Raw genomic sequence first — 24,490 nt, 5'->3', positions numbered from 1 at the left:
CCCCACTCTTTAGGACCCAGATCCCCTTCTTTAGGGCCCAAACCCTTCTCTTTAGGGGCTAGCCCCTCTCTTAAGGCTGCAAACCACTCTCTTTAGGGCCCAAACCCCACTCTTTAGGGCCCAAACCCCACTCTTTAGGGCCCAAACCCCACTCTTTAGGGCCCAAACCCCACTCTTTAGGAACCAAAACTCTCTCTTTAGGTCACAAACTGCTCTCTTTAGGGCCCACACCTCTTTCTTTAGGGCCCGCACCTCTTTTTTTAGGGCCCGCACCTCTTTTTTTAGGGCCCAAACCCCCTTCTTTAGGGCCCAAACCCTTCTCTTTAGGGACCAAACCCCACTCTTTAGGACCCAGATCCCCTTCTTTAGGGCCCAAACCCTTCTCTTTAGGGGCTAGCCCCTCTCTTAAGGCTGCAAACCAATCTCTTTGGGGCCCAAACCCTTCGCTTTTGGGCCCCAAACTCTCTCTTTAGGGCCCAAACCCTTCAGGGCCCAAATCCCTCTTTTTAGGGCCCAAACCACTCTCTTTAGGGAGCAAACCGCTCTCTTTAGGGCCCATACCCTTTTCTTTAGGTCCCAAACCCTTTTCTTTAGGTCCAAACCCTTCTCTTTAGGTCCAAACCCATCTCTTTAGGGCCCAAACCCCTCTCTTTAGGGCCCAAACCGCTCTCTTTAAGGCCCAAACTGCTCTCTTTAGGGCCCAAAGCCCTTCACTTTAGGGCCCAAACCCCTCACTTTAGGGCCCAAACCCTTCTCTTTAGGGCCCAAACCCCTCTCTTTAGGACCGAAACCCTTCTCTTTAGGGCCCAAACCCCTCTCTTTTGGACCGAAACCGTTCTCTCTTTAGGGCCCAAACTGCTCTCTTTAGGGCCCAAACCCTTTTCTTTAGGCCCAAACCCTTCTCTTTAGGGCCCAAACCCGTTTCATTAGGTCCAAACCCTTGTCTTTAGGCCCCAAACCCCTCTCTTTAGGAACCAAACCCTACTCTTTAGGGACCAAAGCATTCTCTTTAGGCCCCAAAATGCTCTCTTTAGGCCACAAACTGCTCTATTTAGGGCCCAAACCCCTTTCATTAGGGCCCAAACCCTTCAGGGCCGAAACCCTTCTCGTTAGGGCCCAAACCCCTCACGTTAGGGCCCAAACCCTTCTCTTTAGGGCCCAAACCCTTCTCTTTACGGACCAAACCCCTCTCTTTAGGGCCCAAACCCTTCAGGTCCGAAACCCTTCTCTTTAGGGCACAAACTCTTCTCTTTAGGCCCAAACCCCTCTTTTTAGGGCCTAAACCGCTCTCTTTAGGGCCCAAACCCTTTTCTTTAGGTCCAAACCCTTCTCTTTAGGGCCCAAACCCTTCTCTTTAGGGCCCAAACCCTTTTTGTTAGGTCCAAACCCTTTTCGTTAGGTCCAAACCCTTCTCTTTTGGGCCTGAAACCCTTCTCTTTCAGGCCAAACCCTTTTCTTTAGGTCCAAACCCTTCTCTCTAGGCCACAAACCCCTCTCTTTAGGGCCCAAACCCCTCACTTTAGGGCCCAAACACTTCTCTTTGGGGCCCTGACCCCTCTCTTTAGGGCCCTGACCCCTTTCTTTATGGACCAAACCCTTCTCTTTAGGGCCCAAACACTTCTCTCTAGGGCGCAAACCCTTCTCTTTAGGGCCCAAACTGCTCTCTTCAGGGCCCACACTTCTTTTTTAGGGCCCAAACCCTTCTCTTTACGGACCAAACCCCTCTCTTTAGGGCCCAAACCCTTCAGGTCCGAAACCCTTCTCTTTAGGGCACAAACTCTTCTCTTTAGGCCCAAACCCCTCTTTTTAGGGCCCAAACCGCTCTCTTTAGGGCCCAAACCCTTTTCTTTAGGTCCAAACCCTTCTCTTTAGGGCCCAAACCCTTCTCTTTAGGGCCCAAACCCTTTTTGTTAGGTCCAAACCCTTTTCGTTAGGTCCAAACCCTTCTCTTTTGGGCCTGAAACCCTTCTCTTTCAGGCCAAACCCTTTTCTTTAGGTCCAAACCCTTCTCTCTAGGCCACAAACCCCTCTCTTTAGGGCCCAAACCCCTCACTTTAGGGCCCAAACACTTCTCTTTGGGGCCCTGACCCCTCTCTTTAGGGCCCTGACCCCTTTCTTTATGGACCAAACCCTTCTCTTTAGGGCCCAAACACTTCTCTCTAGGGCGCAAACCCTTCTCTTTAGGGCCCAAACTGCTCTCTTCAGGGCCCACACTTCTTTTTTAGGGCCCAAACCCTTCTCTTTACGGACCAAACCCCTCTCTTTAGGGCCCAAACCCTTCAGGTCCGAAACCCTTCTCTTTAGGGCACAAACTCTTCTCTTTAGGCCCAAACCCCTCTTTTTAGGGCCCAAACCGCTCTCTTTAGGGCCCAAACCCTTTTCTTTAGGTCCAAACCCTTCTCTTTAGGGCCCAAACCCTTCTCTTTAGGGCCCAAACCCTTTTTGTTAGGTCCAAACCCTTTTCGTTAGGTCCAAACCCTTCTCTTTTGGGCCTGAAACCCTTCTCTTTCAGGCCAAACCCTTTTCTTTAGGTCCAAACCCTTCTCTCTAGGCCACAAACCCCTCTCTTTAGGGCCCAAACCCCTCACTTTAGGGCCCAAACACTTCTCTTTGGGGCCCTGACCCCTTTCTTTATGGACCAAACTCTTCTCTTTAGGGCCCAAACACTTCTCTCTAGGGCGCAAACCCTTCTCTTTAGGGCCCAAACTGCTCTCTTCAGGGCCCACACTTCTTTTTTAGGGCCCAAACCCTTCTCTTTACGGACCAAACCCCTCTCTTTAGGGCCCAAACCCTTCAGGTCCGAAACCCTTCTCTTTAGGGCACAAACTCTTCTCTTTAGGCCCAAACCCCTCTTTTTAGGGCCCAAACCGCTCTCTTTAGGGCCCAAACCCTTTTCTTTAGGTCCAAACCCTTCTCTTTAGGGCCCAAACCCTTCTCTTTAGGGCCCAAACCCTTTTTGTTAGGTCCAAACCCTTTTCGTTAGGTCCAAACCCTTCTCTTTTGGGCCTGAAACCCTTCTCTTTCAGGCCAAACCCTTTTCTTTAGGTCCAAACCCTTCTCTCTAGGCCACAAACCCCTCTCTTTAGGGCCCAAACCCCTCACTTTAGGGCCCAAACACTTCTCTTTGGGGCCCAAACCCCTCTCTTTAGGGCCCAGACCCCTTTCTTTACGGACCAAACCCTTCTCTTTAGGGCCCAAACACTTCTCTCTAGGGCGCAAACCCTTCTCTTTAGGGCCCAAACTGCTCTCTTCAGGGCCCACACTTCTTTTTTAGGGCCCAAACCCTTCTCTTTACGGACCAAACCCCTCTCTTTAGGGCCCAAACCCTTCAGGTCCGAAACCCTTCTCTTTAGGGCACAAACTCTTCTCTTTAGGCCCAAACCCCTCTTTTTAGGGCCCAAACCGCTCTCTTTAGGGCCCAAACCCTTTTCTTTAGGTCCAAACCCTTCTCTTTAGGGCCCAAACCCTTCTCTTTAGGGCCCAAACCCTTTTTGTTAGGTCCAAACCCTTTTCGTTAGGTCCAAACCCTTCTCTTTTGGGCCTGAAACCCTTCTCTTTCAGGCCAAACCCTTTTCTTTAGGTCCAAACCCTTCTCTCTAGGCCACAAACCCCTCTCTTTAGGGCCCAAACCCCTCACTTTAGGGCCCAAACACTTCTCTTTGGGGCCCAAACCCCTCTCTTTAGGGCCCAAACCCCGCTCTTTAGGGCCCAGACCCCTTTCTTTACGGACCAAACCCTTCTCTTTAGGGCCCAAAGACTTCTCTCTAGGGCGCAAACCCCTCTCTTTAGGCCCCAAACTGCTCTCTTTAGGGCCCACACCTCTTTCTTTAGGGCCCAAACCGTTCTCTGTAGGGGCTAGGCCCTCTCTTAAGGCTGCAAACCAATCTCTTTGGGGCCCAAACCCTTCGCGTTAGGGCCCCAAACCCTCTCTTTAGGGCCCAAACCCTTTTCTTTAGGCCCAAACCCTTCTCTTTAGGTCCCAGAGCCTCATTTTTTGGTGCTGAATCTCCACAGGAAGCCCCAAGCCCTCCTTCAAGCAGAGACGGCCTTATTTGTAGGGTATAATGAGACCTCTGAGGGACGAAGGGCTCGTTGTCAGACCCTAATCCTCATTTCAGGGCCCCAAAGCATCACAGTGGGGTCCACGCCCCCATTTTTTGGGGATCAGAGCTTTGGTTTGGGATTTCAAGGCTTCTCGTTGCACACCCACAGCTGCATTTTAAGGGCCCCAACCCTCATTTTTAGGACCCAAAGCCTCCTTTTAGGGTCCAGGCCCCATCTTAAGGGTCCAAGGCTCCCGGTTTGAGCATCCAAAGTTTGGGGGTTTGCATTGGGGTGACGTGGCAAGGGGGTGGCAGCGGGGGGCACCCCCAAATTGAAGGATAAGGGTGCCCCCTGTGCCCCCCAGGAGCCCCCAGACCCACCTACTGGTGTGACTGGTACAGGAAAAAGCTGAGTGAGGGGGACCCCAGTGCTCCCAGTACCCCCAACCCTCTGTACTGGTGTAGCTGGGATCCCAGACAGATGCATGTGGGGGACTCCCAGTTCCCTCCAGCAGTCCCTGAACCCCCTTACTGGTGGCACTGGGACACTGCACGGCCGGGTGAGGGGGACCCCAGCGCCCCCAGCACTTCCAGTACCCGCCAGTCCCCCCAGTGCTCCTTGTCCCCGCAGCGCGCCCAGTACCCCCCAGTGCTCCCAGTATCCCCCAACAGGGGTAGGGCCGACGAGGCAAATCCGGCCACGGGAGGGGGGGGGGGCGGGTGTGTTCTTTCTGAGCCGTTATTAACGACTATTAATTAACAAGGGACACCCCCCCCCCCAAACCCACTTGGTATCTCCCAGCCCTGCCCGGCCCTTTGCCCTCACCCAAGATGGCGGCGCGGCTTCAGCGCGCGGTGCCTGCTGGGCCGGGGGATTCCCCAGCGCGTGCAGCGGAGGCGGCGGCGCCGCGAACGGAGGTGGCGGGGGCCGGGGGGGCCCCGGGGGGGGCTCGGGGGGGGCCTGGGGGGGGTCACGGGGGGGTGTGGGCACGGGGGGGGCTCGGGGAACCTCGGGGCACCCCCGCTGGGGGGGTCCCGGGCGCGGGGGGCGCTGCAGGGGCCCGGTACTGAGCCCCCCCCCCCCCCGGCCTGTGTTTTGGGGGGGGGGGGCCGGAGTGGGAGGGGGTCTTTGGGGAGGGGGGGGCGGGGGGGGCTCTGAGGGGCTGGGGGGTTGGGGGGACCCCCCCACAGCCCCCCCTGAAAGTTCTTTGGGGGTCCCTGGGCTTGGGCGGGGGGGTGCAGGGGTCCCTGTGGTGGTTGGGGGGGGCGCATGGGGGGGTGTTTTGGGGGGGGCAGCAGGGACCCTTTGGGGTCCTCACAGGTGGGGGGGGTCTGTATGGGGGGGTGTCTTTGGGGTCACCATGTGGGGGGGTCACTTTGTGGTCCCTGTAAGGGGAGTCACTTTGGGGTCCTTGTATGGGGGGGTCTCTTTGGGGTCCCTGTATTGGGGGGGGGTCCTTTTGGGGTCCCTGCTTGGGGGGGGAGTTTCTTTGGGGTCCCTGTAAGGGGGAGGTCTCTTTGGGGTCCCTGTATGGAGGGGGGTCTCTTTGGGGTCCCTCTATGGGGGGGTCTCTTTGGGGTCCCTGTATGGGGAGGGGCCCTTTTGGGGCCCCTGTATGGGGGCGTCTCTTTGGGGTCTCCTATATGGGGGGGGGGTCTCTTTGGGGTCTCTTTAGGGTCCCTGTATGGGGGAGTCTCTTTGGGGTCCCCATAAGGGGAGGGGTCCCCATGGGGTCCCTTTATGGGGGGGTCCTTTTGGGGTCCCTGTTTGGGGGAGGTCCCTGTCCAGCTGCTCCCATCCCTGCAGGGTTGGGGGGGCCCCATACTGGCCGCCCCCCCCCCCATTTGTGCAGCCATAACTGGGAAGGGGGGGGCTATGAGGCTCCCCCCCCCGCCCCCATTTCCCCCCAAAGACCCAGGCGGCCCCCCCCAAGGCGATCTGGGTGCCCCCCCCCCATTACAGGGGACCCCCGGCTGGCCCCCCCCCAGTGACAGCACTGTCTCCCCTGTGTCCCCGTCCCCCCCCCCCCCCCCCCTTAGGGGACCCCAGAGCCTGGGTGCCCCCCCCGGGGACCGGCCCCATGGCGGAGGAGCTGGAGCCGCTGCTGGAGCCCCCCCTGACCGAAGTCTTCCTCGACCTCTGGAACATGTGAGTGCGGGGGGGGGGGGGGGACAGGGACATGGGGGGGGGGACAGGGACATGGGGGGGGGACAGGGACACGGGGGGGCGCCACCCGATGACCTTATTGCCCCCCCTTCCAGGCTCCCCGATAACATGCACTCGCTGTCCCCCCCCCGACGATCCGCTGGCTGTGGTAAGGGGGGGGGGGGGGGAGGTTCCGGTGTCCCCAAGGGGGGGTCCTGGTGTCCCCAAAGGACCCCGTGGGTCCCCAAAGGACCCCAGCACCTGGGTGACCCCAACAGGGTTCTGGATTTCGAGGGATCCCCAAAAAGCAGCCGGGTCTGTGGGTGCTTCCCAAAAGGGGCCGTGGCCCCCAGCTGTCCCCAAAAGGGACCTGGGTGTCCCCAGAAAGGGACCCTGGCACCCAAAAGGGTCCTGGATGACCCCAAAAGGGACGTGGGTGTCCCCAAAATGGGATCCTGGCCCCCAGCTGTCCCCAAAAGGGACCTGGATGACCCCCACAGGGGACCTCGGTGTCCCCAAAAGGGACCTCGGTGTCCCCAGAGGGGACCCTGGTAGCCAGCTGTCCCCAAAAGGGACCTGGATGACCCCAAAAGGGGCTTGGATGTCCCCAGAAAGGGACCCTGGCACCCAGCTGTCCCCAAAAAGGGACCCTGGCACACAAAAGGGTCCTGAATGACCCCAAAAAGGGACCTGGATGTCCCCAAAAGGGACTTGGATAACCCCAAAAGGGACCTGGGTGTCCCCAAAAAGGGACCCTGACACCCAGCTGTACCGAAGAGGGTCCTGGGTGTCTCCAAAAGGGATCTGGTTGACCCCAAAAGGGACCTGAGCGTCCCCAGAAAGGACCTGGATGTCCCCAAAAAGGGACCCTGGCACCCAAAAGGTCGTGAATGACCCCAAAAAGGGGTTTCAGTGTCCCCATAAAGGGACCCTGGCACCCAGCTGTCCCAAAAAGGGACCTGGGTGTCCCCAGAAGGGTCCTGGATGACCCCAAAAAGGGGTTTCGGTGTCCCCAAAAAGGGACCCTGGCACCCAGAAGGGTCCTGAACGACCCCAAAAGGGACCCGAACGACCCCAAAAAGGGTCCACAAGGGCCCCTGCCATTCGGCTGCCCCCAAGGCCCCCCCCCCCCCCCCCAGCAGGACCTGTGCCCCCTGGAGCCGAGTGAGCCCCCCCCCGGGCTCCCCCCCGGTGCCGAGCCCCCCCCGGCGGCTCCCCCCGAGCCCCCCCGGGCGTCCCCGTCCCCCATGGTGCCGTCCACCGAGGACTACGGGGGCCACTACGACTTCCAGCTGGGCTTCCTGGAGGCCGGCACCGCCAAGTCCGTCACCTGCACCGTACGTGGGCCGGGGGGGGCGCGGGGGGGGGGACAATATTTGGGGGGGGGGGGGGGGTTATACGGGGTTGTGGGGTCACCCAGGAGACCCCATAAAGGGCGTCCCGGTCAGCGGGAGGGGTGAAATGGGAAGGGAGGGGTATGGGATTGGGGGGTGGGGGGGCTGGAGTTGTTTTGGGGGGGGCATGGGGGGGGACACAATATTTTTGGGGGCGGCGGGGGGGCTTATACAGGGTTGTGGGGTCACCCAGGAGACCCCGTAAGGGCGTCCCGGTCAGCGGGAGGGGTGAAATGGAGAGGAGGGGTACGGGATTGGGGGGTGGGGGGGGCTGGGGGGGGGCTGGAGTCGTTTGGGGGGGGTACTGGGGGGGGACACAATATTTTTGGGGAGGTTACGGGGTTGTGGGGTCACCCAGGAGACCCCATAAAGGGGGTCCCGGTCAGCGGGAGGGGTGAAATGGGGAGGGAGGGGTACGGGATTGGGGGGTGGGGGGGGCTGGGGGGGCTGGAGTTGTTTGGGGGGGGCACGGGGGGGGACAATATTTTTTGGGGGGGCTGGGGTGGTTATACGGGGTTGGGGGGTCACCCAGGAAACCCCATAGAGGGGGTCCTGGTCAGCGGGAGGGGTGAAATGGGGAGGGAGGGGTATGGGATTGGGGGGCTGGGGGGGATGGAGTTGTTTTGGGGGGGGCATGGGGGGGGACACAATATTTTCGGGGGGGGGCTATGGGGTTGTGGGGTCACCCAGGAAACCCCAAAAAGGGGTCCCGATCAGCAGGGGGGTCATTAATTGGCAGGCCCCTATATGCCAGGGGGTTCTTATACACCTGGGGGAGGTCTCCATTATTTTGGGGGGGGTCCTAGCTCTGGGTTCCCATATTTTTGGGGGGGGGGGGGGGTCATTAATTGGCAGGGTCCCTGTATGTCAGGGGGCTCTTATACACCTGGGGGGGGGGGGGGAGTTTGGTTATTTGGGGGGGGGGGTCTCCATTATTTGGGGGGGGGGTCATTAATTGGCAGGGTCCCTATATGGCGGGGGGTTCTTATACACCTGGGGGGGGTCATTAATTGGCAGGGTCCCTGTATGTCAGGGGGCTCTTATACACCTGGGGGGGGGGGGGGAGTTTGGTTATTTGGGGGGGGGGTCTCCATTATTTGGGGGGGGTCCTAGCTCTGGGTTCCCATATTTTTTTTGGGGGGGGGTGGTCATTAATTGGTGGGGTCCCTATATGCCAGGGGGTTCTTATACACCTTGGGGGGGGGGGGGGAGTTTGGTTATTTGGGGGGGGTCTCCGTTATTTGGGGGGGGTCTCCATTATTTTGGGGGGGGGGGCCTAGCTCTGGGTTCCCATATTTTTTTGGGGGGGAGGGGTCATTAATTGGCAGGGTCCCTATATGGCGGGGGGCTCTTATACACCTGGGGGGGGGGTCTCCATTATTTGCGGGGGGTCCTAGCTCTGGGTTCCCATATTTTTTGGGGGGGGGGGGGGGTGTCATTAATTGGTGGGGTCCCTATATGCCAGGGGGTTCTTATGCCCCTGGGGGGGGGGGGGTTCTCGGTTATTTGGGGGGGTCTCCATTATTTTGGGGGGGATCCTAGCTCTGGGTTCCCATATTTTGGGGGGGGGGGGGTCATTAATTGGCAGGGTCCCTATGTGTCAGGGGGTTCTTATACACTTTGGGGGGGGTTCTCCATTATTGGGGGGGGGGGGGTCATTAATTGTCAGGGTCCCTATATGTCAGGGGGCTCTTATACGCTGGGGGGGGTTCTTGGTTATTTGGGGGGGGGGTCTCAGTTATTTAAGGGGGGGGTCCTAACAGGTTCTCGGGGGGGGGGGGGGGGCACGCCTCGGAGGGCTCCCTGGGGGTGACCCCGTGCCCCCCCCCCACTACTCGCCGGTGCTGAACAAGCTGTACTGCCGGCTGGCCAAGCCCTGCCCGGTGCAGGTGCGGGTGGGGGCCGCGCCCCCCCCCGGGGGCCGTGCTGCGCGCCGTGGCCCTCTACAAGAAGTCGGAGCACGTGGCCGAGGTGGTGCGGCGCTGCCCCCACCACGAGCGCAACGGGGAGGGCACCGACGGTGAGAGGGGGGGGCACGGGGGGGTTGGGGGGGCTTTGGGGTTTTGGGGGGGGACAGGGGTATGGGGGGGGTTGGGGGGGGGGGCAAGGGTATGGGGGGAGATGGGTTTGGGGTGGCGCTGCCCCCACCACGAGCGCAATGGGGAGGGCGCCGACAGTGAGCGGGGGGGGGGGCACGGGGGGCCATGGGGTCATGGGGGGGCATGGGGTATGGGGGGGTTTGGGGGGGGTGTCAGGGGTTTGGGGTGGCGCTGCCACCACCATGAGCGCAATGGGGAGGGCACTGATGGTGGGGGGGGCATTGGGGGGGGTTGGGGGGGCTTTGGGGGGGTCAGGGGTATGGGGGGAGTTGGGTTTGGGGGGGTCCTTGGTGGGGGGGGGCATGGGGGAATTGGGTTTGGGTGGGATTGGGGGGGGTCCTTGGGGAAATGGGGGGCTGGGGACATGACGGGAGTTGGGCTTGGGGGTGATTGGGGGGGGCCTCGGGGGGGAATGGGGGGGGCATAGGGGAATTGGGATTAGGGGGGTCCTTGGTGGGGGGGGGGGCATGGGGGAATTGGGTTTGGGTGGGACTGGGGGGGGTCCTTGGGGAAACAGGGGGCTGGGGGCATGGGGGGAGTTGGGCTTGGGGGTGATTGGGGGGGGCCTTCTCTCTCCAAAGAAATATTCCTTCTGTCCCTGCAGCACCCAGAGGGTCGGGGCAGGGACTGCGGCTGGGGGATAGAGAGGGAGACAGGCAGGGGGGACGGAGGTGAGGTGCAAGGAGCAGAGGCAGAAGGGACTAACTCCACGCAAATAAAAGAAACTGGCTTTCATTTCAAGGAATACAATAAAGCACAGAGGGGACCTCGTAAAGCAGAAATGTCTCTGGGCTATGGCTCATTTTATCTCCTTGGGATTCAGCACAAGGTTGCGTCCCGCTGCGGGAAGTGATGAAAGAAAGGAGACTGCAAAAACCCTTTCCACACCCTGGGCAGCTTTGCCATGCCGGCAGAAATGTCCTTAATGTGCTTTCAAGCAATTTTATTTTTTTTTGCTGCAACTTGGTAATTTATGAAAATAGGAAATGGGGAAGGGGGGTTGAAAAGGCTAAGGGTGAAGGGTAAAACCCGTCGCTGATGCTCCTCCACAGCAGCCACTGGGAAAAGACGTTTGGTCTCCACCTCCCTACCTGCCCCCAGCTGCAAACCCTACAAAAATACCATTGACCCACACCCAAAATAGGAGGAGCAGGTGTGGGAAGGAGAGGGCCGGGAAGGGGTTGGGTCTCAAGGGGTTTCCACTCACCACCAGTGTGTTGACACGAGGCAGGACCTCAACAAAGTGAGATAACGAAAAATCCCCAGCACCCAATTTCACCACTGGGTTGTTATGGGGAGGGGGAATGAGGCTGAGGGTCTCCCAGACAGTCACACCTGTGGGACCCCAAATCCAGCCGTGCCCCCAGCAGCTCAGCCCCTGTTTAAGGAGACCCCAGAGGAGTTACCTTCCTCGGAGACCATCTGGCGATATTAAGGCCCCCCCCCCCCCGCAGATTCCTAAGACTCCCCCCCCAAGCCATTAAGGACCCTCCCCAGGGCCCCGCCAACACCCCCCCGGGATATTAAGGACCCCCCCCCCGGGGGATATTAAGGAACCCCCCAGCCATTAATGACCCCCCCCTCGGCCATTAAGAGCCCCCCCCAGGGATATTAACGACCCCGCCCCAGGCATTAAGGCCCCCCCCAGCCATATTAAGGACCCCCCCCCCCCCCAAGCCATTAAGGACCCTCCCCGGGACCCCTCCCAACACCCCCCCACACACCTTCCCCTCCCCCAAGGGAGATCAGGTCTACCCAAAGGCTTCCGTTGGGAGGCTTAATTAGGGGCGTAATTAGGGTTAGGGTCAGGGTTGTTTGGAGAGAGAAGGCGCAGAGTCCCGTTGCGTGTGGGGCTGTGTAAAGGCTCCCCAAGGGAGGTCAGGTCTACCCAAAGGCTTGGGTTGGGAGGCTTAATTAGGGGCGTAATTAGGGTTAGGCTTAATATCCTGGGGGGGGGGTTGGGGGGGTCCCAGGGAGGATCCTTAATGGCTTGGGGGGGGGGGTCTTAGTGGCTATGGGGGGGGCCTTAATTAGGGTTAGGGTCTGGAGAGAGAGAAGGCGCAGAGTCCTGTTGTGTGGGGTTGCATAAAGGCTCCCCAGGGGAGTTCAGGTGTACCCAAAGGCTTCGGAATGGGGGCACTTTTTGATGGGAGAATCGGGGGACTGCTCCACGGCACTCGTCTCTCCCTTCCACTCAAGAGCGCCTTGCAGACGGCTGCTGGGCACCTGCAGTGGCACCGTGCTGGTACAAAAGTAAGCGTGTGTGGAGCATGCTGCGATCTACCTCTTCCTTAGTGACCTGCAGCGACTGGAGGGGGCTGAGGCAATGAAGCTCCGTGCTGTTCCCTCGGGTGCCCAGAGAGAAGAGATCAGCGCCTGCCCCTCCACTCCCCTCCTCAGGAAGCTGAGGGCCGCCGTGAGGCCTCTCCTCAGTCGCCTCTTCTCTCGGCTGAACAAACCAAGAGACTTCAGCTGCTCCTCACACCTCTTGCCCACCAGAGCTTTCACCATCTTCAGCAACCTCCTCTGGATACTCTCCAATAATTTTATGCCCTTCAGCACATAAAACCTGTACTTTCAGCTTCAGTCCTTAAAGAGTTAATGAGTTTCCCTCGAAGTACAACGGAGCGTTTAAGACCAGTCAGAAGATTTCTTCCAAACTCTTTTAGCATTTTCCCTTTCTAGGATTTACATCTCTAGTCTTAACAGCTGATCTTCCTTCTTTCCAAATTATAACTATAAACTTTTAAAGGATTTACTTCTGCCTTTTTGTATGCCTCCCAGCGGGAGGCAGCAACATTTTGATAGATGTAACAGCCCAACTGGCCTTAGCACAATATTTCGGCAAAGGGAACAAAATGTAATTATGTCTTTACAAAACTGCTACTTGCAGAGAAAGCAGTATAGACTGATGTGGCTCCCAAAAGCAAGGACTGAAAGAAACAAACCACAGAGTGCCAACACGGATGGATACAACTAGCGTTTTGATAGTATGGCAGGAGACTCTATAGGAAAAGCCCCACACATGAGAAGGCAAGAACAGGCAGACACCGCGCTGTTCTTCCATGGTATTCACGAGGCTGCCAAACAGGACTTAAATAAGGGAGAAACAAAAGCCCCATGCTGCTCTTTGCACAAGACCAGAGAGGAGAAAGGTGAAGAAGAGAGGGAAGGCATTTGCTGCACATAAAGAAATTCCAGACCAAGGATACCGAGGGAGCCCCAGTACTTCTGCACTCCTGTTCTAAAGTAGGCCCAAGAGCATACTTGATCCTTGGGGTATTCTCCTAATACTGTCATGTGCATTAGAATACAAACTAAACAGCTGTGGTTATACTAAATAGCTATCATCAGTGAAAATCACAAGTATTCTTAACCCTGGGAGCTGCCCAAGGCTCCTCTGTGTTGCGCAATAAAGAAATTTCCTTCTAGTGCTTCTAAAACGTGCCGCCTTTCCCTGAGCTCCTGAGCTCGCAGGCTTGGTACCAGCAGCACTTCAGGGGAAGGAACAGGTTAACAGGATGCCATAGAGCGATCCCAAATGCAACTTTAAAAATCAAACTAGTATAAGGGGAATCATTTTAAAAGTCACTGGTACTCTAAGGGTTCAAATATTCACAGGGGAGTCTCTGAAGGGGTCCAGAAGGAAAGCAGAAAACCACCAAAGGATTTCCTCCTCCTATAAAATTTCTCCTTGCTTCAAAATAAACGCGATGCCCCTTCCTCAGAGGCTGCAATTAAGCTGCCTTATTTCTTCAGGAATTGTGAAGGGGGGTGAGGCAGTTTCATCCAAAAGCACAGTCACAAAATTTAGTCACGAAATTTACCGGTGGGAAACCCTGATGTTGTACAAAAGCAACGCAGAAACGCAGTGCTGCAGACTTCCATAAACATATCTGGAATAACGTATACACTTCACTCTTAAACAATCCTCCATCTAGCAATAATCACTTTCACTGAAGCTGCATATCCATTCCTACTAGTTTATTACCTAGGCATGCAATATGCACAGCACTTTTCAATATTTAGGAGAAAAAAGACACACTCCTCATCTCTCAATTCTAGGGCAAAAAGCAGGTGGGCAAAGGAACTATTTCTATGCAAATCAACTCGTGTAAGCATAGGAAACAAAGGAGTAGAAGATAAAAGACTTTAAATGGGGACAAGAAGAAATATCAGCGATGAAGAAAGTCCTGCTGAGGAACTATCCCGTCTCAACATTTGCTTCCAGCCTTTGTGGATACAGGAAGATTCTCTACAAATACGAAATGGAAATTAAAACCTGGGAAATCATTTTTCCAGTTTTCTGCTCAGACCACTCGACTATGCCTTATTAGTAAGGAAATGAATGTCTCTTTAAGAAGAAAACATCACAAAGCCCTGAAAGAATGTCTTTATTCTGCAGCATCAAATCTAACTTTTAGGAGACGATCCACTGAAGAGGTATTCTGGCAGCACTTACCTCCTGTCCTGTAGCTACATCCATTGCTGTATAAACTGTAGCTGAGGCTCTAAACAAAAGGGAGAAAAAAATGAAAAAAAAAAAAGCTTAGCATCTCATAGCAAGACAGAGCTTAATACACTCCTCTTCCCCCTCGTCTCTGCCAGGTGCTCTCATTCCCATTCCTTGTCATGCAATAATTCCAGTGGTAAATGTACTCTGACATACTTCTTAGCCAACTTCACTGTTGGAGCAGAAGCCAGAGAATTTATGGGGAACAAAGCTCCTGGTACAGGACGGTATGGTCATCCACAGCCTTGCTGCAATGCCTCCCCCAGCTCCTACTTGTGGAGCACCACAACCATCTCCTGATGCCTGCTGGGGTGTGCTGCCTGCCTTCAGCCTCCAAACTTGCAGCCTTGCAGTGGCAGCAGGGAAACACAAAGAGGAATTATCCCCAGTGCAGCTGCCGGGAGAGGGCATCACAGCCCCAGGAATTGCAAGGGAGCACCCAGGAAAGCCCGGCAAGCTCACGGAGTTCAAGCTCTAAATTCTCCCAAAAGATGAGCCTCAGGACCAAAACTTGGGACCGTTCTGGGCGATAAAAATCAGGGATGCAGCAAAAACATCACTTATATAAAGTGCAGCAGTTTTCCCAGAAGCATGCGGTAATTAACATATCTCTTCCTCTCTTGTACCTACCAGCATATTGCCTCTCCTCCTGCTCATTCCCCCCACTTCACTCCCAAATAAGTTCAGACCCTGCAGAACTGTTCCCACCAGGATTTAGCTCCCAGGTTGCTGGGTCTGGCTCAGACCTGATGCTGTGTGTTCCCCAAAGCCTCTCCTCTTCTTCGCCCCCTAATCCTGCCCTAACACAAGGCATCACCCCTTCCAGTAGGGCAACTCCAGAGCTGCACAGGAGCTCAGAAGTGAAAACGTTAAATTTAGGTATGAAAAAGTAAAAGTTTAAAGACCCAGGACAGGTTTTGTGTCTCCCAATGCATATTTAGCCTTGGGAGACCCCTCTGAGATAACCACAGGTACATTTCCCTCCCGTGCAGGTGGAAGAAAAGGCGGCAGTGGGACGAGAGGACTGGGGTTGGGAAGCATTTTGCAGCCACGAGGTTTCAACCAGGAACTCTGCAGAAGCTCCTCTCTGCCATGGCACTGCCAAGAGGGGCAGGAGAGGTGGTGGGAGCGCTGCCAACAGCCCTGGGTCTTGCTGCCATGGGGAGAAGCAGAGAGGGACGAGGACAGAGAGTCCCAGGAAAAAAAATAAAATAAAAATTAAATTAAATTAAAATAAAATAAAATAAAATAAAATAAAATAAAATAAAATTAAATAAATAAAATAAAATAAAATAAAATAAAATAAAATAAAATAATAAACACTCAAGTGATGGTGTTGAGGGAAATACTGGCAGAGCCACCAGCCCCGTTACCACTTTTCAGGCACTTTTGGGGTACGTTACCAGGCTCTCCGGTCTCCCTGGTGCCTGGCTTTGTGAAGTTTCACGAGGGGAGAAGCAGGATGCAGGATGACACAGTTTGGCTGCCTGGCTCTCATGGGACAAGGACAAGGACATGGGATGCACATCGCAGCAGTGCCACCACCATCTAGTTTGCCAGCTCCCCCTTCCAGACGTTCCCTTTTCTTCCAGCTCCCCCTCCGACGTGGGGCTCAGCACCCAAATGGCTTCTGAGAGCTCGGCAGGGCTCCCAGCGCCAGGAGGCTGACCTGGGAAAGTCCTCTTCACGTTAGGCTTGGTTTCTTGGACTTCCAGCACCCAGCTCTGCCCTACAGCCACAAGCAGATAAAATCCTACAGCAGGGGGCTTGTGGGGGCACACACGCCCTCCCCAGCCTGTGATGTTCCTTAATCCAAGCTGGGACGAGGCACTTGCACAAACAATTATATAGGTGATAAACTCCTGCTCTTGTCATCAGCCTCACCCTACTGACCCCGCATGTAAAAGTGATGCTGGGGAGGGCAGCTTTAGGGACCGATCCCAAATCCTCCCCCGTTTCCTCCTCTGCACCTGGAGCCGCAGACACCAAGCTCTGCCTGGGGAGACAACAGGCAACCAGGAGGGTCCATTTCATCGTCTGTCTCCTCCTCTTCCTCCTCAAGCTGGGCTCTACATCCTGCTTCCAGACTGGTCTTTCTCAGAGCATTAATGACTTCCAAACAGGTTAAAATAAGCAGTAGAAATCACACTTTCTGCATCAGCTTTCAGCGTAAAGTCACTTTGCTCTATCAAGTAAGATCTAATTAAAACAGATCAGAGAAACACAACTCCTTCAAGCACCCCCCCATTCATTTCTGCAAGCCTCATTGAAACAAAGGGGAGGAGAAGCAGGTCATTCATTCAGGTTTTATTTAAGGTTTCAGTTTTGCTTTCTAAATGGCTGAGCTGACCCCAACAAACCGGGCACTACCGGAGAGTTACACCAAGGCAGTACAAAGAAAGAGGAACACGTTTTCCAGCTGATTTTAAAACAGAAAAGGCCCTTGCAATTTCCCAGCAGGACAAGACACACAGACACCTGGCAGCAGGTCAGATTAGCTCCAGCTCACTTAGCATGGGTTGTTCCTCAAAGACATAAGCCTCAGACCTCACTCTGAGCACCCCTTCATTGCACAGGAGCCCCCCGCTCCTTTCTGCTCCCAAACAGGATGCCTCAATCCAGCGCAGGCTGCTCCAGCACCCTCCAAATTCCCTCAGCAGGTGGGAAACTGAGCTTTTACCTTTTGCTTCCACCTACCCCAGCACCCATCTTCTTCCTCAGGGCAACACCATCCTCTGTTGCCCTCCCACCCCTTTCCTGGGGGCATCCATTTCGGCTGCAAGTTTCCGTCCAGCCCCCGCCGGCATCGCTGTTCTGCCACCACCAGCGGCAGCTCCCTGCTTCTCCAAGACCCCAGCCTTGATGCTGAGGGCTGTCATTAGCAGCAAACCATGAGATCCGCCCTAGGACATTATCTGTACGCTCAATCCAGTGTGTTTACAACCCCAAAATACATCCACATGTTCTCTATTACTGTCAAAATAAGCCATTGAAAAGTCTCCGTATTTTATGCTAGGGAGACAGACAGACTCAGCCTTCACCTTTGACAGCTCCCATACGAAAGATGCTGGGGAATCTGTAAGCTCGTAATTAAGAAAGGCGTTCAGATACGTACCATTCTTCTTGGCCACAGAGGAAAATTTTTAAGTCAGACACTTGTGCTAACAGCTCTCTGTAGTGACCAGAAAGTGCTGGAAGAGGCTATCCAAAAGCTGCCACCAGTGCTGAAGCTGGGCGATGCCCAGATGAACCTAAGAGTAGAGAAAAGGATCCATCTCTCAGAAAAAAACATATACCTCATTCTCCTAAGCTAACTAAATTTTATTTATGTTTTTAAGATTTCTGAGAACGTGAAAACATGATGTGTCTGTTAACTTGGAATTGGGGCTAGGTACAAAGTAGCAAGTCAAACTCTTTCGCATCATAGGCAGGTAAAAAATAAAATAAAACCGATGACATGTCTACAGTCACTGTAGATATATTAAATAGGTATATTAAAATGTAGGTATATTATTAAATAGGTATATTAAATATGTAGGTATATTAAAATATATTTTAAAATGCTACCAAATCAGTTCTTTAGTTGGAAGTTGTGTTCAAATCCCAGCAGAAAAGATGTTCTCAGAAAAAAAAAAGAACTATTATGTCAGACACTTGTGCTAACAGCTCTCTGTAGTGACCAGAAAGTGCTGTAAAAGGCTATGCAGCAGCTGCCACCAGTGCTGGAGCTGAGCGATGCCCAGATGAACCTAAGAGTAGAGAAAAGGATCGATCTCTGGACAAAAAAATGTATCTCATTCTCCTAAACTAACTACATTCTTTTATTTATCTTTTTATTTAAGATTTCTGAGACCATGAAAACACGATGCGTCTGTTAACTTGTGTTGTGGTTTAACCCGGCTGGCAGCTAAACACCACACAGCCGTTCGCTCACCCTCCCCCCTCCCTCTCTGGGATGGGGGAGAGAAACGGGAAAGTGAAGCCGGTGAGTTGAGATAAAGACAGTTTATTAAGACAGGAAAATAATAATAACAATAATAATAATAATAGTGATAATGGTAATAGTATTAACAATAATAATGTGTAAGAAAACAAGTGATGCACAATGCAATTGCTCACCACCCGCTGACCGATGCCCAGCCTATCCCCGAGCAGCCGGCCCCCCCACCCCGGCCAGCCACCCCTATATATTGTTTAGCATGACGTCAGATGGTATGGAATACCCCTTTGGCCAGTTTGGGTCAGCTGTCCTGGGTCTGTCCCCTCCCAGCTCCTGCTGCACCCCCAGCCTGCTCGCTGGCAGGACAGAGCAAGAAGCCGAAAAGTCCTTGGCCTGGTGTAAACACTGCTCTGCAACAATTAAAACATCAGCATGTTATCAGCGCTCTTCTCATCCTAATCCAAAACATAGCACCCTACCAGCTACTATGAGCTACTTAACTCTGTCCTAACTGGAACCAGGACAGATATCCACCCCTTATTCCATACCATTTATGTCATGCTCAGGTTACACTCTGTCCAATACATTCTAATTAATCACCATTTTCATCTATGATATATAGCAATCATGGTAGTGATGACATACATTATTATATAATAATTAACATACTACAATTCAACTCATGGGCTATTCTCACCCAGTATCAAATCCCCTTGAGGTACACACCGGACCTCCCCATTCTTTTGCATTACCCACCAAGTGCATCCAGGTCCCTGAGCAAAAGCAATTCCACGAATGGGTTTGCCTTTTCCTGAGGCAGGAGTAGCCCAGACTGTTTTACCCAGCATGTTTCTTACGTGCACTACAGGAACTTTATCCCCTTCTACAGTGCGTAACAGGTTTGATTGGGCAGGACCAGCTCGGTTGGCAGATCCCCTGGTATTGACTAACCAGGTGGCCTTTGCCAAATGTGTATCCCAATTTTTGAATGTCCCAGCACCCATTGCTTTCAGTGTAGTCTTCAACAGTCCATTGTATCGTTCAACTTTTCCAGAGGCTGGTGCATGATAGGGGATGTGATACACCCACTCAATACCATGTTCTTTGGCCCAAGTGTCTATAAGGTTGTTTCGGAAATGAGTCCCGTTGTCTGACTCAATTCTCTCTGGGGTGCCATGTCGCCATAAGACTTGCTTTTCAAGGCCCAGGATAGTGTTCCGGGCGGTGGCATGGGGCACAGGGTATGTTTCCAGCCATCCGGTGGTTGCTTCCACCATTGTAAGTACGTGGCGCTTGCCGTTGCGGGTTTGAGGGAGTGTGATGTAATCAATCTGCCAGGCCTCTCCATATTTATATTTCAGCCATCGTCCTCCATACCAAAGAGGTTTTGACCGTTTGGCTTGCTTGATTGCAGCACATGTTTCACAGTCATGAATAACCTGTGCTATAGTGTCCATGGTCAGGTCCACCCCTCGATCACGAGCCCATCTGTAGGTTGCATCTCTACCTTGATGGCCTGAGGTGTCATGGGCCCATCGGGCTATAAATAATTCACCTTTATGTTGCCAGTCCAGGTCCACCTGAGCCACTTCAATCTTAGCAGCCTGATCCACCTGCTGGTTGTTTTGGTGTTCTTCAGTAGCCCGATTCTTGGGCACATGAGCATCTACATGGCGTACCTTTACAACCAGGTTCTCTACCCGGGCAGCAATATCTTGCCACAATGCCGCAGCCCAGATGGGCTTGCCCCTGCGCTGCCAGTTGTTCTGCTTCCATTGCTGTAACCACCCCCACAGGGCATTTGCTACCATCCATGAATCAGTATAGAGATAGAGAACTGGCCACTTTTCTCGTTCAGCAATATCTAAAGCCAGCTGAATGGCTTTTACTTCTGCAAACTGACTCGATTCACCTTCTCCCTCAGCAGCTTCTGCAACTCGTCGTGTAGGACTCCATACAGCAGCTTTCCATCTCCGATGCTTTCCCACAATACGACAGGACCCGTCAGTGAACAAGGCATATTTCTTCTCATTTTCCGGTAGCTTGTTGTACAGGGGGGCTTCTTCAGCACGAACCACCTCCTCCTCTGGTGATATCCCAAAGTATTTGCCTTCTGGCCAGTCCATAATCACCTCCAAGATTCCTGGGCGACTGGGGTTTCCTATTCGAGCCCGCTGAGTAATCAGTGCAACCCACTTGCTCCATGTAGCATCAGTTGCATGATGCGTAGAGGGGACCCTTCCTTTGAACATCCAGCCTAGTACCGGTAGTCGGGGTGCCAGGAGGAGCTGCGCTTCAGTACCGACCACTTCCGAAGCAGATCGAACTCCTTCATATGCTGCCAATATCTCCTTTTCAGTTGGAGTATAGCGGGCTTCAGATCCTCTGTATCCCCGACTCCAAAACCCCAGGGGTCGACCTCGAGTTTCCCCAGGTTCTTTCTGCCAGAGGCTCCAGGTGGGACCATTCTCTCCGGCTGCGGTGTAGAGCACATTCTTTACATCTGGTCCTGTTCGGACTGGCCCGAGGGCTACTGCATGAACTATTTCCTGCTTAATTTGTTCAAAGGCTTGTCGTTGCTCAGGGCCCCATTCAAAAGCATTCTTCTTACGGGTTACTTGGTAGAGCGGGTTTACAATCAGACTGTAATTTGGAATATGCATTCTCCAAAACCCCACGACACCTAGGAAAGTTTGTGTTTCTTTTTTGCTAGTTGGTGGAGACATAGCTGTTATCTTGTTGATCACATCCATTGGGATTTGACGACGTCCATCTTGCCATTTAATTCCTAGAAACTGGATCTCTCGTGCAGGTCCTTTAACTTTATTCTGTTTTATGGCAAAACCGGCCTTCAGAAGGATTTGGACTATTTTCTTCCCTTTCTCGAAAACTTCTTCTGCAGTGTCACCCCACACAATGATGTCATCGATGTATTGCAGGTGTTCAGGAGCTTCCCCCTGCTCCAGCGCAGACTGGATCAGTCCATGGCAAATGGTAGGGCTGTGTTTCCACCCCTGGGGCAGCCGATTCCAAGTATATTGGACTCCCCTCCAAGTGAAAGCAAACTGTGGCCTGCACTGTGCTGCTAGAGGGATGGAGAAAAATGCATTAGCGATATCAATTGTGGCATACCACTTGGCTGCCTTTGATTCCAGTTCATACTGGAGTTCTAGCATGTCCGGCACTGCAGCACTCAGTGGTGGCGTGACTTCGTTCAGGCCACGATAGTCCACTGTTAGTCTCCACTCACCATTAGACTTTCGCACTGGCCATATGGGACTATTAAAAGGTGAATGAGTCTTGCTGATCACTCCTTGGCTCTCCAGTTGACGAATTAGCTTATGGATGGGACTCAGGGAGTCTCGGTTGGTGCGATATTGCCGCCGGTGCACAGTTGTGGTAGCGATCGGCACTTGCTGTTCTTCAACCCTCAGCAACCCCACAACAGAAGGGTCCTCTGAGAGACCATGCAAGGTAGACAACTGTTTAATGTCCTCTGTCTCCAAAGCAGCTATGCCAAAAGCCCAGCGGAACCCTTTTGGGTCCTTGAAATATCCTCTTCTAAGATAGTCTATGCCAAGGATGCACGGAGCATCTGGGCCAGTCACAATACGGTGCTTTTGCCACTCATTACCGGTTAGACTCACTTCAGCCTCCAATACAGTTAACTGCTGGGATCCCCCCGTCACACCATAAATACAGATGGGCTCTGGCCCTTTATAGCTTGATGGCATTAGAGTACATTGTGCACCGGTGTCTACCAAAGCCTTATACTTCTGTGCATCTGACGTGCCAGGCCATCGAATCCACACAGTCCAATAAACTCGATTGTCCCTTTCCTCCCCCTGGCTGGAGGCAGGGCCCCTCTAGTCCTGGTCAGAATCTTCATTTCTGTGTTTAAAGGACTGCCTGCTGGAAGTTGGAGCAGCAAACCTTTCAGAGAACTCCTTTTTCCCAATTGTTTTCCTTTGCAATTCACGTACCCGTGCCTCTAGGGTCGCAGTAGATTTTCCATCCCATTTTCTCATGTCCTCTCCATGGTCACGTAGGTAAAACCACAGGGTGGCGCGGTGTGTGTGCCCACCATATTGTCTTCCTTGCATAGATGAACGTTTACCCCTAATAGCTGAGACACTGGTTTGTACAGGTGGGGAGGAAAATAATCTCTCTTCAAGTTGGTGGATCTTTTCAGAAAGTTTCTCCAAGGTATTCTCTTTTAGCTGGTGGACACTGGTTCGTTCAGGTGAAGGGGAAGATAATCTTTCTTCAAGTTGGTGGATCTTTTCAGAAAGTTTCTCCAAAGCGTTCTCTTTTAGCTGGTGGACACTGGTTCGTTCAGGTGAAGGGGAAGATAATCTTTCTTCAAGTTGGTGGATCTTTTCAGAAAGTTTCTCTAAAGCATTCTCTTTTAGCTGGTGGACACTGGTTCGTTCAGGTGAAGGGGAAGATAAATTCTCTTTAAGTTGGTGGACCTCTTCAGAGAGTTTCTCCACAGCTGAGACACAGGCCTTTAGGGAAGAGGAGAGATTTCCTTCGTACTGCCGGAGCATTTTAGTCACTTCATTCACTGTGGGATTCTCCTCCGTTTTCCAGGCTATTATTGCCAATGAGCTGGCATATGATGATGGGGCACTCTGTACAAACTTCCGCCACATGGGTACTGTACACCGGACTGCATCTGGATCTGCGGATGTTTGTGCGTCGTCTAGGTCCTTATAAATTACTTCCCGTACGGCCAATTCCCTCAGGTACTGAATTCCCTTCTCCATGGTGGTCCATTTGCTTGGTAAACATACGAGTTCTTCCTTGAAGAGATACCTTTCCTTCACAGCTGACAGGAGACGCCTCCAGAGGCTGCGAGATTGTGCTCCATCTCCAATTGCTTTGTCAATGCATGCGTCCCTAGCAAGGGATCCCAGCCGCCTGGCTTCCTTGCCCTCCAATTCCACATAATTGGCTCCCGTGTCCCAGCACCGGAGCAGCCAGGTGACAAGCTGCTCGCCTATACAGCGACCAAAATCTTTTCGCACATCTCGTAGCTCACGCTGGTATAGAGTCCGGGTAATTACTGTTGATTTTTCGACATCCTCATCCTCATCTTCAGTCTTCTGCACCTTTGATGGCCGGTGTAGAGTCCGGGTAGTTACTGTTGATTTTCCGACATCCTCATCCTCATCTTCAGTCTCCTGCACCTTTGATGGCTGGTATGGAGTCCGGGTAGTTACTGTTGATTTTTCGCCATCCTCATCCTCATCTTCAGTCTCCTGCACCTTTGATGGCCCAGCCTCGTCTTCACTACGCCCAGACTTAGCAGAAGACTGTCTGCGTTTTAAACGACCTGAGCCTCTATACCATTTTTTCACCTTGTCTACAGGGGCAACTTGCACTGCTACAGCTCGTTTCTCTGACCCAGACACAGGGTCTGCCACAGGGGTTGGAATACCCTCTGCGGGGTCAACTTGCACTGCTACAGCTCGTTTCTCTGACCCAGACACAGGGTCTGCCACAGGGGTTGGAATACCGTCTGCGGGGTCAACTTGCACTGCTACAGCTCGTTTCTCTGACCCAGCCACAGGAGTGGGAGCAGCTGCACGAGCTGGGGCAGCTGCAGGAGCTGGAGCAGCTGCAGGGGCTGGAGCTGGAGCGGCTGCAGGAGCCGGAACGGCTGCAGGAGCTGGAGCTGGAGCGGCTGCAGGAGCTGGAGCCGGAACGGCTGCAGGAGCCGGAACGGCTGCAGGAGCTGGAGCAGCTGCAGGAGCTGGAGCTGGAGTGGCTGCAGGAGCTGGAACTGGAGCGGCTGCAGGAGCTGGAGCGGCTGCAGGAGGTGGAGCGGCTGCAGGAGCTGGAGCTGGAGCGGCTGCTGGAGCTGGAGCGGCTGCAGGAGCTGCAGCTGGAGCGGCTGCAGGAGCTGCAGCTGGAGCGGCTGCAGGAGCTGGAGCTGGAGCGGCTGCAGGAGCTGGAGCTGGAGCGGCTGCAGGAGCTGGAGCTGGAACGGCTGCAGGAGCTGGAGCGGCTGCAGGAGCTGGAACTGGAACGGCTGCAGGAGCTGGAGCTGGAGCGGCTGCAGGAGCTGGAACTGGAGCGGCTGCAGGAGCTGCAGCTGGAGCGGCTGCAGGAGCTGGAGCTAGGTTGCTAATAGCATCAATTGCAGCTCGATAGGCACAAGCCAGACCCCAGCACGCTACAGTGATTTGTGTCACTTTGGAACTGCCAGAGTCATGACACCTTTTTTTCAAGCATTCTGCCAGCTTTTAGGATTTTGCAGTTGTTCAGGGGTGAATGTCCAAAACACTGGAGGTGACCACTGCTCTAGAAACCTGCCCATATCCTCCCACACTCCCTGCCACTCGCAACT

At 53.9% G+C, this 24,490-nt stretch overlaps 2 protein-coding genes and 1 long non-coding RNA gene across 3 annotated transcripts; 1 reads left to right on the top strand and 2 right to left on the bottom strand.

Annotated features, from left to right (window-relative positions):
* Positions 1–2,643: 2,643 nt before the first annotated feature.
* LOC308186254 (cellular tumor antigen p53-like) lies at positions 2,644–9,763 on the top strand (the record flags this gene model as incomplete). The annotated part of the gene is given in 7 exon segments (XM_080608385.1): positions 2,644–4,961; positions 6,084–6,192; positions 6,306–6,358; positions 7,329–7,526; positions 9,416–9,508; positions 9,510–9,603; positions 9,738–9,763. Coding segments are annotated over 4 exon segments (303 nt in total). The 5' UTR covers positions 2,644–4,961; positions 6,084–6,192; positions 6,306–6,358; positions 7,329–7,436.
* Positions 5,602–7,438, bottom strand: LOC308186249 (uncharacterized protein; the record flags this gene model as incomplete). The annotated part of the gene is made up of 4 exons (XM_080608382.1): positions 5,602–5,626; positions 6,278–6,559; positions 6,673–7,334; positions 7,424–7,438. The coding sequence occupies 4 exons, from the start codon at positions 7,436–7,438 to the stop codon at positions 5,602–5,604; spliced, it is 984 nt and encodes a 327-aa protein (XP_080464508.1).
* A 635-nt stretch (positions 9,764–10,398) lies between the features above and the next one.
* On the bottom strand, positions 10,399–11,132 carry LOC308186251. Its single transcript, XR_013943993.1, has 2 exons — positions 10,890–11,132; positions 10,399–10,522 (listed from the first exon to the last, which is right to left on the bottom strand). It is a non-coding gene; the product is annotated as an uncharacterized lncRNA (long non-coding RNA).
* Between the last annotated feature and the right edge of the window lie 13,358 nt (positions 11,133–24,490).

Source organism: Anser brachyrhynchus (genome assembly GCF_964034855.1).
Source record: "Anser brachyrhynchus genome assembly, contig: SCAFFOLD_339, whole genome shotgun sequence".
NCBI lineage: Eukaryota > Metazoa > Chordata > Aves > Anseriformes > Anatidae > Anser > Anser brachyrhynchus.
Note: the sequence above shows the minus strand (reverse complement) of the source record. Positions and strands in the feature narration are given on the sequence as shown.